This window comes from Orycteropus afer, unplaced genomic scaffold (assembly GCF_000298275.1).
Source record: "Orycteropus afer afer isolate SDZICR_OR568_19922 unplaced genomic scaffold, OryAfe1.0 scaffold00292, whole genome shotgun sequence".
NCBI lineage: Eukaryota > Metazoa > Chordata > Mammalia > Tubulidentata > Orycteropodidae > Orycteropus > Orycteropus afer.
The window spans coordinates 2,782,695-2,795,658 of NW_006921879.1; the positions used below are offsets into that span (position 1 = coordinate 2,782,695).

Below are 12,964 nucleotides of genomic sequence, written 5' to 3' on the forward strand. Positions count from 1 at the left end.
CTCTCATACAATCTCTGGCATCTTTTCTATCACCAACAGCATATTTGCCAACTACTGATGTTTCTTTAAGGACCTCTGGTGGCGTAGTGCCTAAGGCATTCGACTACTAACCAAGAGGCTGGAGGTTCAGACCCACCAGCCACTCCTCAGAAGGAAAGCTGGGCAATCTACTTTCATAGTGATACAGCCTGAGAAACCCAAGGAGGGGTCACTATGAGTTGGATCTGATTCAATGGCAGTGCCTTGTGTTAGTTGTGTTGATGATTCTTTGTTTCCAGCTTTTGCATTCCAATCACCAGTAACTATCAAGACATCTTGATTGCATGTTTGGTCAATTTTAGACTACAGAAGTTGGTAAAAATCTTCAATATCTTCAGGTTTGGCTTTAGTGGTTGGTGTGTAAATTTCAATAATTGTAATATTAATTGGTCTCCTTGTAGGCATATGGATGTTATCCTATCACTGACAGCATTGTACTTCAGTATAGATCTTAAAAAATTCTTTTTGATGATGAATATGATGTCATTCCTCTTCAATTTGTCATTTCCAGCATAGTAGACCATATGATTGTCCCATTCAAAACAGCCAATTCCAGTCTATTTCAGAGCACTAATGCCTAAAATATAAGTTTTTATGCATTCCATTTTATTTTTGAGAACATTCAATTTGCCTAGATTGAAACTTCATACATTCCATGTTCTAATTACTAATGAATGTTTGCAGCTGTTTCTTCTCATTTTGAGTCATGCCACATCAACAAATGAAGGTCCCAAAAGCTTTACTCCATCCACTTCATCAAGGTCAACTCTACTTTGAGGAGACAGCTCTTCCTTTGTCTTGTTTTGGGTGCCTTCCAATTTGGGGGTTCATATTCTGGCACTATATCAGAAAATGTTTCACTGCTATTCATGAGGTTGTTGGTGGCCAGTTTTTTTGGAAGTGGACTTGACTATGTCCTTCTTCCTAATATGTCTTATCCTGGAAGCTCTGCTGAAACCTGTCCACCATGGGTGACCCTGCTGGTATTTGAAATACAGATGGCATGACTTCCAGCATCACAGCAACATGCAAGCCACCATGGTACAACAAAATCATAACTAAGGAAGCTCAAAAGGTAATTATAAAAATCTCCCTTATCATCAAATCCCAAATAAAGTCACTCTTAATATCTCACTATAGGTCATTTATACTACTGTGTATATGTAGATATAAAAAGGCTATTTATTATGTTATACATTATGTTTGTGGTTGATTCTTTCACTCAGTTAACTACCATTAATATTTTTATGTAGATTCCTATTCTAATTGTAACTTAATCCTGCTGTAACATAAATTTTATTGGCTGCAAAGTATTCCAACATAAGTTACTTATATGTTTTTCTGTTACTTGATGAGCTTCCTTTTGTAAACATTCTTGTGCACATCTCTGAATAATTCCTTAAGCTAATCTCAGAAGGGAAATTGCTAAATCAATTTTTAAGACTTCAATATGTACAATCTGGTTCTCTCAGTTCAATCAGAGTGCCAGCAGGAAAGAAATAACAGTCTCAGATTTACTAATTTGAGGAGAGTCTAATTAAGAGAGTATATACTATGGAATGTAGAAGTAGAAAAATCATACTGGATAGTACAGTATGTCTGGGGTTGGTAACAGCATAAGCACCATTTTCACCTCTAGGGTTGAAGGAAAGGCATGTTAACTGCCAAGTGGAGACAAAGAGGGCTGTGTAGAAAAGCTATGGCCCTGAACAAAGGCATGTAGCCAGCATGCAGTGATTCCACAAAGAGGAAGCCAGCAAAATAAATAATGCAACCTCACGATTCTCACTATCTCCAGCTTCCTGTCTGTGTTCCCTGCCTTGGACCAGAGCTGTTGGACACAAGGTCTGAGCTGACAGTAATAGCAAGGGATGCAAAAAAAAACAAACATAAAAATTTTTAAAAAAACCATCTGTCCTCCATACAGAGAGGGGCTGATGGAGGCCAGGAGAAAGTCCTGGCCCAAGTCCATTTCACAGAGCCCAAATAATTATCACACCCATCTTGTAATTCATCTACTATCTGAGTATAGCATTGGGATGAATAAACTAAGTAACTGGCAGAATTCTTTGGTTAGTTCCAAGACCTAAGAATTAAGAGCCATATGAATGGAAGGACTAAGAGGAAGCTACTGACAGACAAGATAATAAATCAGAAGTGATACTATATCCTTTGTAAAATTGCAAGCATTAGCAACACCTTCAAAGATTTAAAGGATGAATAGTGGTAGTTCTCACTATGCAGTCTCTGGGTGGTGTAAACAGTTAACACACTTGACTGCTAACTAGAAAGTTGTAGGTTCGAGCCTACCCAAAGGCACCTTAGAAGAAAGATGGCAATCTACTTCCAAAAAGTCAGTCACTGAAAATCCTGTAGAGCACAATTCTAATCTGACACACATATAGTCTTCCTGAGTCAGAATCAACCCCATGACAACTGGCATCCCTGTTCAATTCATCTTTGCAAAAACTAAATGGATCGTGGCAGATGGTGGTGGAACTTAGTAAACTTAACTAATTACAGTTTCTATGTCAGATGTAATACATTGGTGAAACAGATTAATACAGTCCCTGATACTTTGTATGTGGTTATGGATATAGCAAATAGATGCTTTCAATCCTAATCAACTAAGAGAGTCATAGAGTTAACATTTACTAAGGAAGGAACAGAGTATACATATATTCTCTTGGCCCTGGGCAATGTTGACTTTCATGCTCTCTGTCACAATATTGTCCACAAGAATCTTCACCATGCTGACCTTCTGCTATATACCATGCTGGTCTTCTATATGGAAAACATCATATTAAACAGGCCTGGTGAACAGAAAACAGAAAGTCCTCTAGACATCCCAGCAGAATATGTGAGTGACAGAGTGTAAAGTTAATCTACATATGTTCAAGGGGGCTCTGGTAGCATAGTGGCTAACACACTTGCCTGCTAACCAGACGGCTGGTGGTTCAAACCCACCAGCCATTCCTCAGAAGGAAGGTTGGGCAATCCTACTTCTGTAGTGATACTGCCTCGGAAACCCAAGGAGGGGTCGCTATGAGTCGGGTTTGACTCAACGGCACATAACAACAACAACAACAACAATGACGTGCCCACCTCTGGTGGCATAGTGGATAAAGCATTTGGCTGCCAACCAGATGGTCAGCAGTTCAAACCCACCAACCTCTCCACAGAAGGAAGATGGGGTAATCTACTTCTGTGAAGATTTATAGCCTCGGAAACCCAGTGGGAGAATCAACTTGATGGCAGTGAGTCAGAATTGACTCAATGGCAGTGTGGTTGAGGTTTGTTTGTTTGTTTGTTTGTTTGTTTTAACAACATGCCCAGAGTGAGCAATTTGAACATGGTTCTGTTGTGATTTATAGGTTTTCATGGGCTAATTTTCAGAAGTTAGGCTTACTTCTTAGTCTGTCTTAATGTGGAGGCTTTGCTGAAACCTGTTCACCATGTGTGACCCTGCTGGTATTTGAAATCTCAGTAGCACAGCTTCCAGTGTCGCAGCAACATGCAAGCCAACAGAGGACAACAGATGTGCGGTGGTATGAAAAATACTAATCATACAAGGTTATTAATATTTGTATAATTCTCAGGAATGACTCATTGTTAGCAGTGGACAAAGCCACCAACAAATAAGTATAACATAGCAGCAGCTACAAGCAAGATGAAATGATTAGAAGTGATCACTTCTCTCCTATGCTATTTTTTTACTGGAAATATTAACCTTAACATTCAATTCCATGCATTTTTTGCTCTTGCTTTGGTTTTAAAGTCAATGGGTTTCTTCAAAACCAGTAATATCAGCTTTAATTTTCACAGAAGGAATCATAGTACTTTATCTATTTATCCCAATTTCTCAACTACTTTTTCTCAAGATTTGAGAAAATTTATAAATTTCCCAAGAAATGCCAGGTAGTAATTCCTGTATGGAAATATTCTATAAAATCTCTAGCAAGCTCTGAGAGGACAATTGCAGCACATACCTCCAGATTTCTGGAGCTACAGATAACTAGTCATTATTTGAGAAAGAGCTCCCAACCACTGGACATCGAGTGACAAAGTAACAAAGCCATTTAATATGGCTATGTTTTCAGACCCTCGAAGGCATAAGGGCAGACAAGTAGAGCGATGGAAATCGTACATTTGGGGTCATGCCCAAGTAGATCCAGAAGACACAGATAATCACCGAAAAGTGGCCTAAACTCCAAGACATCACCTCTGTTGCACTGATCCTCTCCCTCAACTCATATTATGACCCTATTGGGGGTTTCCTAGTGCCAATCTGAGCAATGGTTCTGCTGGATTACACCAATTCAGTATATTAGTGTAAGCCCAAAATTGACTGCTGCTGCACTATAGCCCTTCTCAGTGACCCTGATAAAAATAAATTCTCTAAGTGGGTAAAGCTGCCAATAGTACGTTCCACTATTTAAAGGGAGATGTGATCTGAGGTAATGACATGCAGACTACTGTTCAATGGCAAGTGGCTTCACTGGCTAGGTAGGGGCTTGAAGGGAGCAATATTGGAAAATCCTGGGCAATGAAATCTGGGGAAGAGGCATTAGAGTGGATCATGAGAACCGATACAAAGCATGTGACTCTTTCTGTCTCATGTTAATACCTCCCTGACAGCCTAGCTGATATCCAGATCAACAGGATGAGTTAGTCAGTAGATAACAAACAGTCAGTCTCTAGTCACAGAATCCTTGGATTCATTCTCTTCTTATATCATATAGTACTGAATCTGAACCAAATAGTTTGACTCTTAGTGGCACACTTTCTTGAGGAATCTGCTGTTGCTGTTTCAAAGTACTGACCTTTCCTTCTTAAATACATTACAGTCTCTATGAGGATGGAACTTTACCTTATACACATCAGCATTTCTCACTGCTTTTGGCACAGTGTTGGGCACATAATAAGTGCTTAATAAAACCCTAAGATTATGCCTAAAATTAATTTCATAATCATTTTATTTTCCTGAAAGAGTAGTAAGAGAAAAAATCCAGTACATTCTAACATAGTCACAAGTTTCTTTGAAGAGAAAAGACACAGATAAAAGGTAGGATATCAGAAAGCAGTCATAAAGGGAAGGATAAATTATAAATATAAAAGTCACTTCATTAAGTATAAATAGAGATTTGAAACTCATAAACATATTACTACAAGAACAGATTTCTTGACTAAACCAAGTTCTTTCTGTGTGGAGTAAGAAATAACCTCTGTAATTCCTTACAACCTCAAGAGGGCACTGCTTTCTTCCATTTAGAACAGTTATTTGCAAAAGCCTGTCTCATGTTCAAGACAATTACTAGGTTCCTGATACAGACAAAGAACTGGAATAAATACTCTTTTATCTGGATAGTCTAGGTCAGATTTCCAGAATCAAATACTCAAATAATCTAGGAAGGCCAAGGCATGGAAGAGTGCTTAGAAGTCACATGCATGTAGCAGGAATGTGAACCAAGAGAATTCACTTAATCAGTAACCCAGAGGACCTGGAAGGCTCTGGGGATTAGTCTCTATTTTTTATTAAAGGAACTCAAAGAACAAAAGAAGTTTTGAATCCACCTTTTCAACATCTTGTTAAGAAAAATTAGCCATCAAATGAAGGAAGAGGAAACTCCTTCCTTACTCACTATATAGGAAGGAAAGAATTTCATTAACTACCACAATTATTTGAACAGTGTTTCATATCTAGAATCAATCTGGTGACTTTGTGTCTCTTCTTGGTAAATGGGGCTTTGGAGCACAAGAGAAGATTAGAAGCTTCCTTCAGTGCTACTACTCCCCAGTTCCACCACTCCCTGAACATCAGGTCCACCCAGTCAAGGGACCAGGTACCTACCTCTGCCCTGCAGGGAACCTCTGTTCCTCAAAATGTGCTGGGGCCAGTTGTCCCACTCCCTGCATTGGGAGCTCCACTTGGGGTTAGTAAACAATCCCCATCATCTCCTTCTGACAAGGGAAAATGGCAATGAATATAATGAATCAGAGGAAGACTTTTAAAAGTTTTTTTCTTCACTGTATTTTCAGGTAAGGAATTGAGACTCCTAAGAGCAACTCTAAATATGAGATGTCTGAAGTGACTAGGACTGGGGACTCTTTGTTTCCTTTGGTCAAGATCCACCCAACTAAAAGTGAATGCCCCAACGTCTGGAGCAGCTTCTATTTGTGCCATTATTTGTGGATGTATCTTAGTTTCTGTTTCTGTAAAAGTTCACCAATGAAAACTTGTGAGTATGTGTGAGATACATATTTTTCCCCTAGTTTTTACTATAGTGAAGCAGCTCTGGTGGTACTATGGTTAAGGTATTGGGTTGCTAACGAAAAGTTAGCAATTCAAACCCACCAGCCATTCTGCAGGAGAAAGACAAGGCAGTCTGCTTCCATAAAAATTTACAGCCTTGGAAACCCTATGGGGGTCACTGTGAGTCAGCATGGACTCAATGACAGTAGGCTTGGTTTGGTTTTACTATATTGTATAGCTAGCTGACTTCTGGGAGAAATCCTGTGACAATAGTTGCCGAATAGGGTTTATATCTGAACGGAGCACTTTGGAATTTCTCAGTCTACCCAGAAGAGAGGTTCTGCTTCCCAAAAAGACAGATTTCTGCCTTTTCTAACAAATAACTATTTGTGGAAGTTAGGGTTTGACTGGCTGGTGAATATAAAATACTGAAGTTCTGATTGGCTGGACCCAGAGGATCAGGGAAAGATCTCAAATGGCAGAATGGACCATCTGACTTGAGGTCCCCAGTCAGCATTACAGGTGCAGTGAACCCAGGCAAAAGACAGAAATTATTTACTCCTGAGAGCCCTATTAGTAAACTCATAGCATCAGCTGGCCTGAGATTGAGAGGAAAAAAAAAAAAAAGTACAACCATATAGAGTTTCCAATAAACTGAAGAGGAAGAAGGGGAAATCGTAAAGTAATAACATGTTGACCAACTTCCCATGACTTTGATGAGAAAATAATAGGTATGGCAGAAATGTAATCACTGAGTAAACAACAGAATTGTTCCATCTACAGCAATTCACCAGGTTGTACTTTAAGAAGTTCTCTGGAGTTAAGAAAGTCTATGGTAAAGACCCATTGTTTGCCCTGTTTTTCAAATGGAAATAAAAAACAATAAGGGAGAGTAAAGGTCACACTCAGTGTGAGGCCTGCCACTACTCCTTACAAGGCAAGTCAGGCTGTAATTCAGTATTTTATTCTCCTTCTAGTTTTACAGGGGGAAAATGTCCATATAATGATGGACATATCCATGATCTTATCTAAGATTAGATGACACAAATCCTGCAGGGAGAGAAAATTAATGCAAATGAAACTAGAGTTTCCTTACATTGTGAGTCTTCCTTTTTACTCAGCTTTGTCTTCCATAAAATGTGAACAATAATTTCTGACCTTTCCTCTATCACAGGAGAATGCAAGTAGGAAAAAATGAGATACCAATGACAAGCTGTGATGTGCAACACAGAAAGTTCCCAAATCAATTCTATGTTAATTGTTCTGATTCTTTAGTCACAGACTCAATAGATGTGCACAAAAGCCTTTACAGGAACATTTTCCTCAGGTATCACAGAGCTCCTGGATACAGCCAAAGCCCGATATTATTGGGGAGAAAAAAAGGGCAAAATACCAGTGTCATTTCCAGCCAAACAAAATACAGGCATATGAGTTAAACATTTACCTCAAGTAGATACACTCCTTGGAGAGAACAACCATGGGAGAAAGAAGGGCTCCTTATGCACAGGGAGACAGCTCAGGGGGCAGGAGTGTATGGAGGGATGGACACTGGGAAGAGGTAACTATGGGGAGGAAGTGGGAGGGGAGCTGTTGCATTGTGGTAAACTGTGGTCAATGACATGAGACAAAGTGTATGTGAACTGCTGTATGGAAAGTGAATTTGCTCTGTAAATCTTCACCCAAATCACAATTAAAAAAAAAAAAAAAACAGTGTCAGTGTGATTGGAAATCAGGATTCTGGTTCTGTTTCTTTCTAGACTAACTGGGTGTTGTTGCTATTATCATCAACATTTATTTTGAGTTTTGAAAAATGATTAAAACAGTATCAATTAAAAAATAACCAACCCTTGATTTATCACTATCTAGACACCATTTTATGATATTGGTTCCAACTTTCAAAAAGAAAGAAAACAAAAAGAAAGCTTTTTAGAGAAAATTAAAGTTATTATATTAGCCCTATGTGTCCCATTCCCACCATTCTTTCCAAGATTACGTCTTTACAAAAACAATTTACCAGCTTCTTTGCCTCTCATTTTAATCCCACAAAAATTACAGAATTGTTTTCTTTTTCTTTTGACATTAGAGCAAAAGACAAAAAGTATTGGTAAGCATTTCTAAGTGAGACATGATCAACGTTCCACCTGACATACCATTTCCTGTTGTGAAGCAGTCATGTCACTAAGCACAGCTGAGATCCAAGTACCAGATCAGAACAAGAGATTTTCACCCCGCAGGGGAGAGCAGCCAGCATGACATGCCCTAGCCTGCTGTGGGCACTCCTGGTCTCCACCTATCTCGGTAAAGAAGCACATATATTTATTTTTACTAGTATCCAATAGGACTGGAAGTAGAAGGGATGTTGAATAGCACAGGGATATAATTTCCTCATTGCCTCCAGCTATTGGGGGCACAAAGCTGGGGTTTGGATGAAGAAAAAGAAAGGTACCCGGATTGAAAACCACCTTGAGAATCTGTCTCCTTTGTCTCTGTGGTGACATGTCAACCCAGTGCCTTCTCTCTCTCATCTTTTTCGCAGGATCCAGCATGGCCCAGACAGTCACTCAGTCTCAACAGCAATTATCTGTCCAGGAGGCACAGTCAGTGACCCTGAGCTGCACATATGACATTAGTGGTAGTAATTACTACTTGTTCTGGTACAAACAGCCTCCCAGCGGGGAGATGATTTTCATTATTCGCCAAGAAGCTTTTATTCAAAAGAACGCAACAGAGAATCGCTTTTCTGTGAACTTCCAGCCAGCAGCCAAGTCCTTCAGCCTCAGGATCTCAGACTCACAGCTGGGGGATGCTGCGATGTATTTCTGTGCTCTCAATGACCCACAGTGAGCAGAGCAACAGGGAGAGGTTTACAGAAACCTCAGACTCAACATTTGTGCAAAGGTGAGGATTGAGGAGTGGTTGGGGTAACAGGAACCTAGGGAAGAAATCACTGACTTCTCTTGGGGAAAAAACACACAACAAATATATATATATTTTTTAATTTATTTTTAATTAAATAATGTATACATGGTTCTATCTGACCATGAAAAACACAGAGAAAACATCTATAAGCTTAATTCTCAGAATAGTAATAAAATCAATGAATATGTGCAGTGCTTTACTGTTTTGCAAAATACCATCACATGTTTAGTTCATGTAAACTTCATATTATATAGGGCAGGTCAGACATTCTACCCATCCCTACTGTCCAGTAAGCCTCACAACTTGAATTAAAGCTATATTCTTCTGGAATTGTAACCTTTCCACATGATTAATTACTCTGATTACTGTCCATCAGATTGCACCACAATCACATTGAAGTCAACATAACCAACTGAATTTTTTTGTGTTCCACACAAATCTCATTTTTTTGCTCCTCAGCCTCATTAAGGATCCAGGCACAAAAGAAAAATAAACACAAAATAAATTTTTCTGTTGTTGGTCTTTTCAGTTTGGGGAATTTCTCCACAATCTGCCTCTGAGCCTGAGCTATTTGAATTTTTACTCACGTCTTATTTCTTTGTAACTACAGTGCTTGAAAAAACTATATCATGTCTGTTTTACTGCTTCCTAACTGATCTATCCCACCACTGGGGCATTTTGAGACCTTCATTTGCTCATGTAACATGACTCTAAATGAGGAAAAACAGCTGCAAACATTCATTAATAATCAGAATGGGGAATGTATGAAGTATGAACCTAAAAAAACTGGAAGTTGTCAAAAATGAAATAGAACACATAAAGATTGGTATCCTAAGCATTAGTGAGCTACAATGGACTGGTATTGGCCATTTTGAATCAGACAATCACATCATCTACTATGACAGGAATGACAAATTAAAGAGAAATGATGTCATGTTCATCATCAAAAAGAACATTTCAAGATCTATCCTGAAGTATAATGCTGTGATAGGATAATATCCATATGCCTACAAAAGATCAGTTAGTAATACTATTTTTCAAATACATCTATCAACCGCTAAAGCCAAAGATGAATAAACTGAAGATTTTACCAACTTCTGCAGTCTGAAATTGACCAAATATGCAATCAAGATGTATTGATAATTACTGGTGATTGGAATGCAAAAGTTGGAAACAAAGAAGCATCAGTAGTTGGAAAATGGCCTTGGTGATAGAAATGATGCCAGAGAGCTCATGATAGAATTTTGGAAGACAAATGACTTATTCATTGTAAATACTTTTTTTAACAACATAAATGGTGACTATACACATGGACCTCACCAGGAAGAATGCACAGGAATCATATTGACTACATTTGTGGAAAGAGAAGATGGAGAAACTCAATATCTTCAGTCAGAACAAGGCCAGGGGCCAATTGTGGAACAGACTATCAGTTGCTCATATGCAAATTCAAGTTGAAACTGAAGACAATTAAAACAAGTCTATGATAGTCAAAATATGACCTTGATTATATCCCTCCTGAATTAAGAGACCATCTGAAGAATAGAACTGACACATTGAACACCAACGACAAAAGATCATATGAGTTGTGGGATGACATCAAGAACACCATAAATGAAGAAGTAAAAGTTATTTAAAAGACAAGAAAGGAAGAAAAGATCAAAACGGGTATGTGAAGAGACTCTGAAACTTCCTGTTGAATGGAGAATAGCTCAAGTGAATGGAAGAAATGAAGAAGTAAAAGAACTGAACAGAAGATTTCAAAGGGTGACTTAAGAAGTCAAAGTAAAGTACTATAATGAAATGTCCAAAAACCTGAAATTAGAAAACCAAAAGAGAAGAACACACTCAACATTTCTCAAGCTGAAATAACTAAAGAAAAAAAATCCAAGCCTCGAGTTGCACTATTGAAGGATTCTATGGGCAAAATATTAAATGATGCAGGAAGCATCAAAAGAAGGTGGAAGAAATATACAGAGTCACTGTGCCAAAAAGAATTTTTCAATGTTTAAATATTTCAGAAAGTAGCATCAGATCAAGAACCATTGGTATTGAAGGAAAGAGCCCAACTTGCACAAGGAAATGGCAAAAAACAAAGCTCCAGGAACACGGAGTACCCATTGAGATATTTCAACAAATGGATGCAGCACTGGAGGTATTCACTTGTATATGCTGAGAAATTTGGAAGACATTACTTGGCCAACCAACTGAAAAAGATTCATATTTATACCCATTCTAAAAAGGTGATTCAACAGATTGCACAAATTATTGAATACTATCATTAATATCACACATAAGTAAAATTTTGCTGAACATAATTCAAAAACAGTTGCAGCACTATGTTCGTAGGGAACTGCCAGAACAAGGGATAACATTGCTGATGTCAGATGGATCTAGGCAAGTTAACCTCTTTGAACTTTAATTTCCTGTTATATACAATTGGGATATCAGTAGTACCTACAGCGAAGAATTTTAGGGACTGCTAGATGAAATAAGGAATGCATGAAGTATGAATCTAGGAAAATCGGAAGTTGTCAAAACTGAAATGGAACACATAAAGATTGATCTTCTAGGCACTAGTGAGTTGAAATGGACCGGTTTTGGCCATTTTGAATCAGATAACCTTATGATCTACTATGCTGAAAATGATGAATTGAAGAGGAATGACGCAGCTTTCATTGTCACAAAGAATGTTTCAAGATCTATCCTGAAGTACAATGCTGTCAGTGATAGAATAATATCCATATGCCTACAAGGAAAGCCAGTTTATACTACTATTATTCAAATTTATGCACAAATCACCAAAGCCAAAGATGAGGAAATTGAAGAGTTTTATCAACTTCTGCAGTATGAAGTTGACCAAACATGCAATCAAGATGTGCTGATTATCACTGGTGACTGGAATGCAAAAGTTGGAAACAAAGAAGAATCACCAGTAGTTGGAAAATTTGGCCTTGGTGACAGAAATAACACTGGAGATCACATGATAGAATTTTCCAAGACCAATGACTTATTCATTGCAAACACCTTTTTTCAACAACACAAATGGCAGCTATACACATGGACTTCACCAGATGGAGTGAACAGGAATCAGATTGACCACACCTGTGTCAAGAGGTGATGGGGAAGTTCGATATCTTCAGCCAAAATAAGGCCAGGAGCTGATTGTGGAACCAATCATCAACTGCTCATTTGCAAGTTCAAGTTGCAGCTGAAGACAATTAAAACAAGTCCACAAGAGCCAAAATATGACCTTGATTATATCCCACCTGATTTAGAGACCATTTAAAGAATAGACTTGATGCATTGAACACCAGTGACCGAAAACCAGAGGAATTGTGGGATGACATCAAGAATATCATCTATGAAGAAAGCAAAAGGTCATTAAAAAAAAACAGGAAAGGAAGGAAAGACCAAAATGGATGTCAGAAGAGACTCTAAAACTTGTCCTTGAGTGGAGAGTAGCTAAAGCAAATGGAAGAAATGACAAGATAAGAGCTAAACAGAAGATTTCGTGGAGCAGCTTGAGAAGACAAAATCAATTATTATAATGAAATGTGAAAAGACATGGAGCTGGAAAGCCAAAAGGGAAGAACATGCTTGGCATTTCTCAACCTGAAAGAACTGAAGAGGGAAGAGTTCCGGCAAGATGTCGGACTAGGCAGAAGGACTGCACAGACCCTCTTCAACAAAGAAAAGGGAAACCAATTAACACAGACACAGAAGATAATCTTGGACCCCTGAGCCTTGAAG

At 38.4% G+C, this 12,964-nt stretch overlaps 1 protein-coding gene across 1 annotated transcript in view; it reads left to right on the forward strand.

The window, feature by feature from the left end:
- Positions 1 to 8,541: 8,541 nt before the first annotated feature.
- The window catches only part of LOC103205765 (T cell receptor alpha chain MC.7.G5-like), a 347,276-nt gene continuing 342,853 nt past the window's right edge, over positions 8,542 to 12,964 (forward strand). Inside the window, exons 1-2 of the mRNA XM_042782358.1 lie at positions 8,542 to 8,590; positions 8,829 to 9,132. Of these exons, the coding sequence (XP_042638292.1) occupies positions 8,542 to 8,590; positions 8,829 to 9,132 (353 nt within the window). The remainder of the gene's footprint in view (positions 8,591 to 8,828; positions 9,133 to 12,964) is intronic.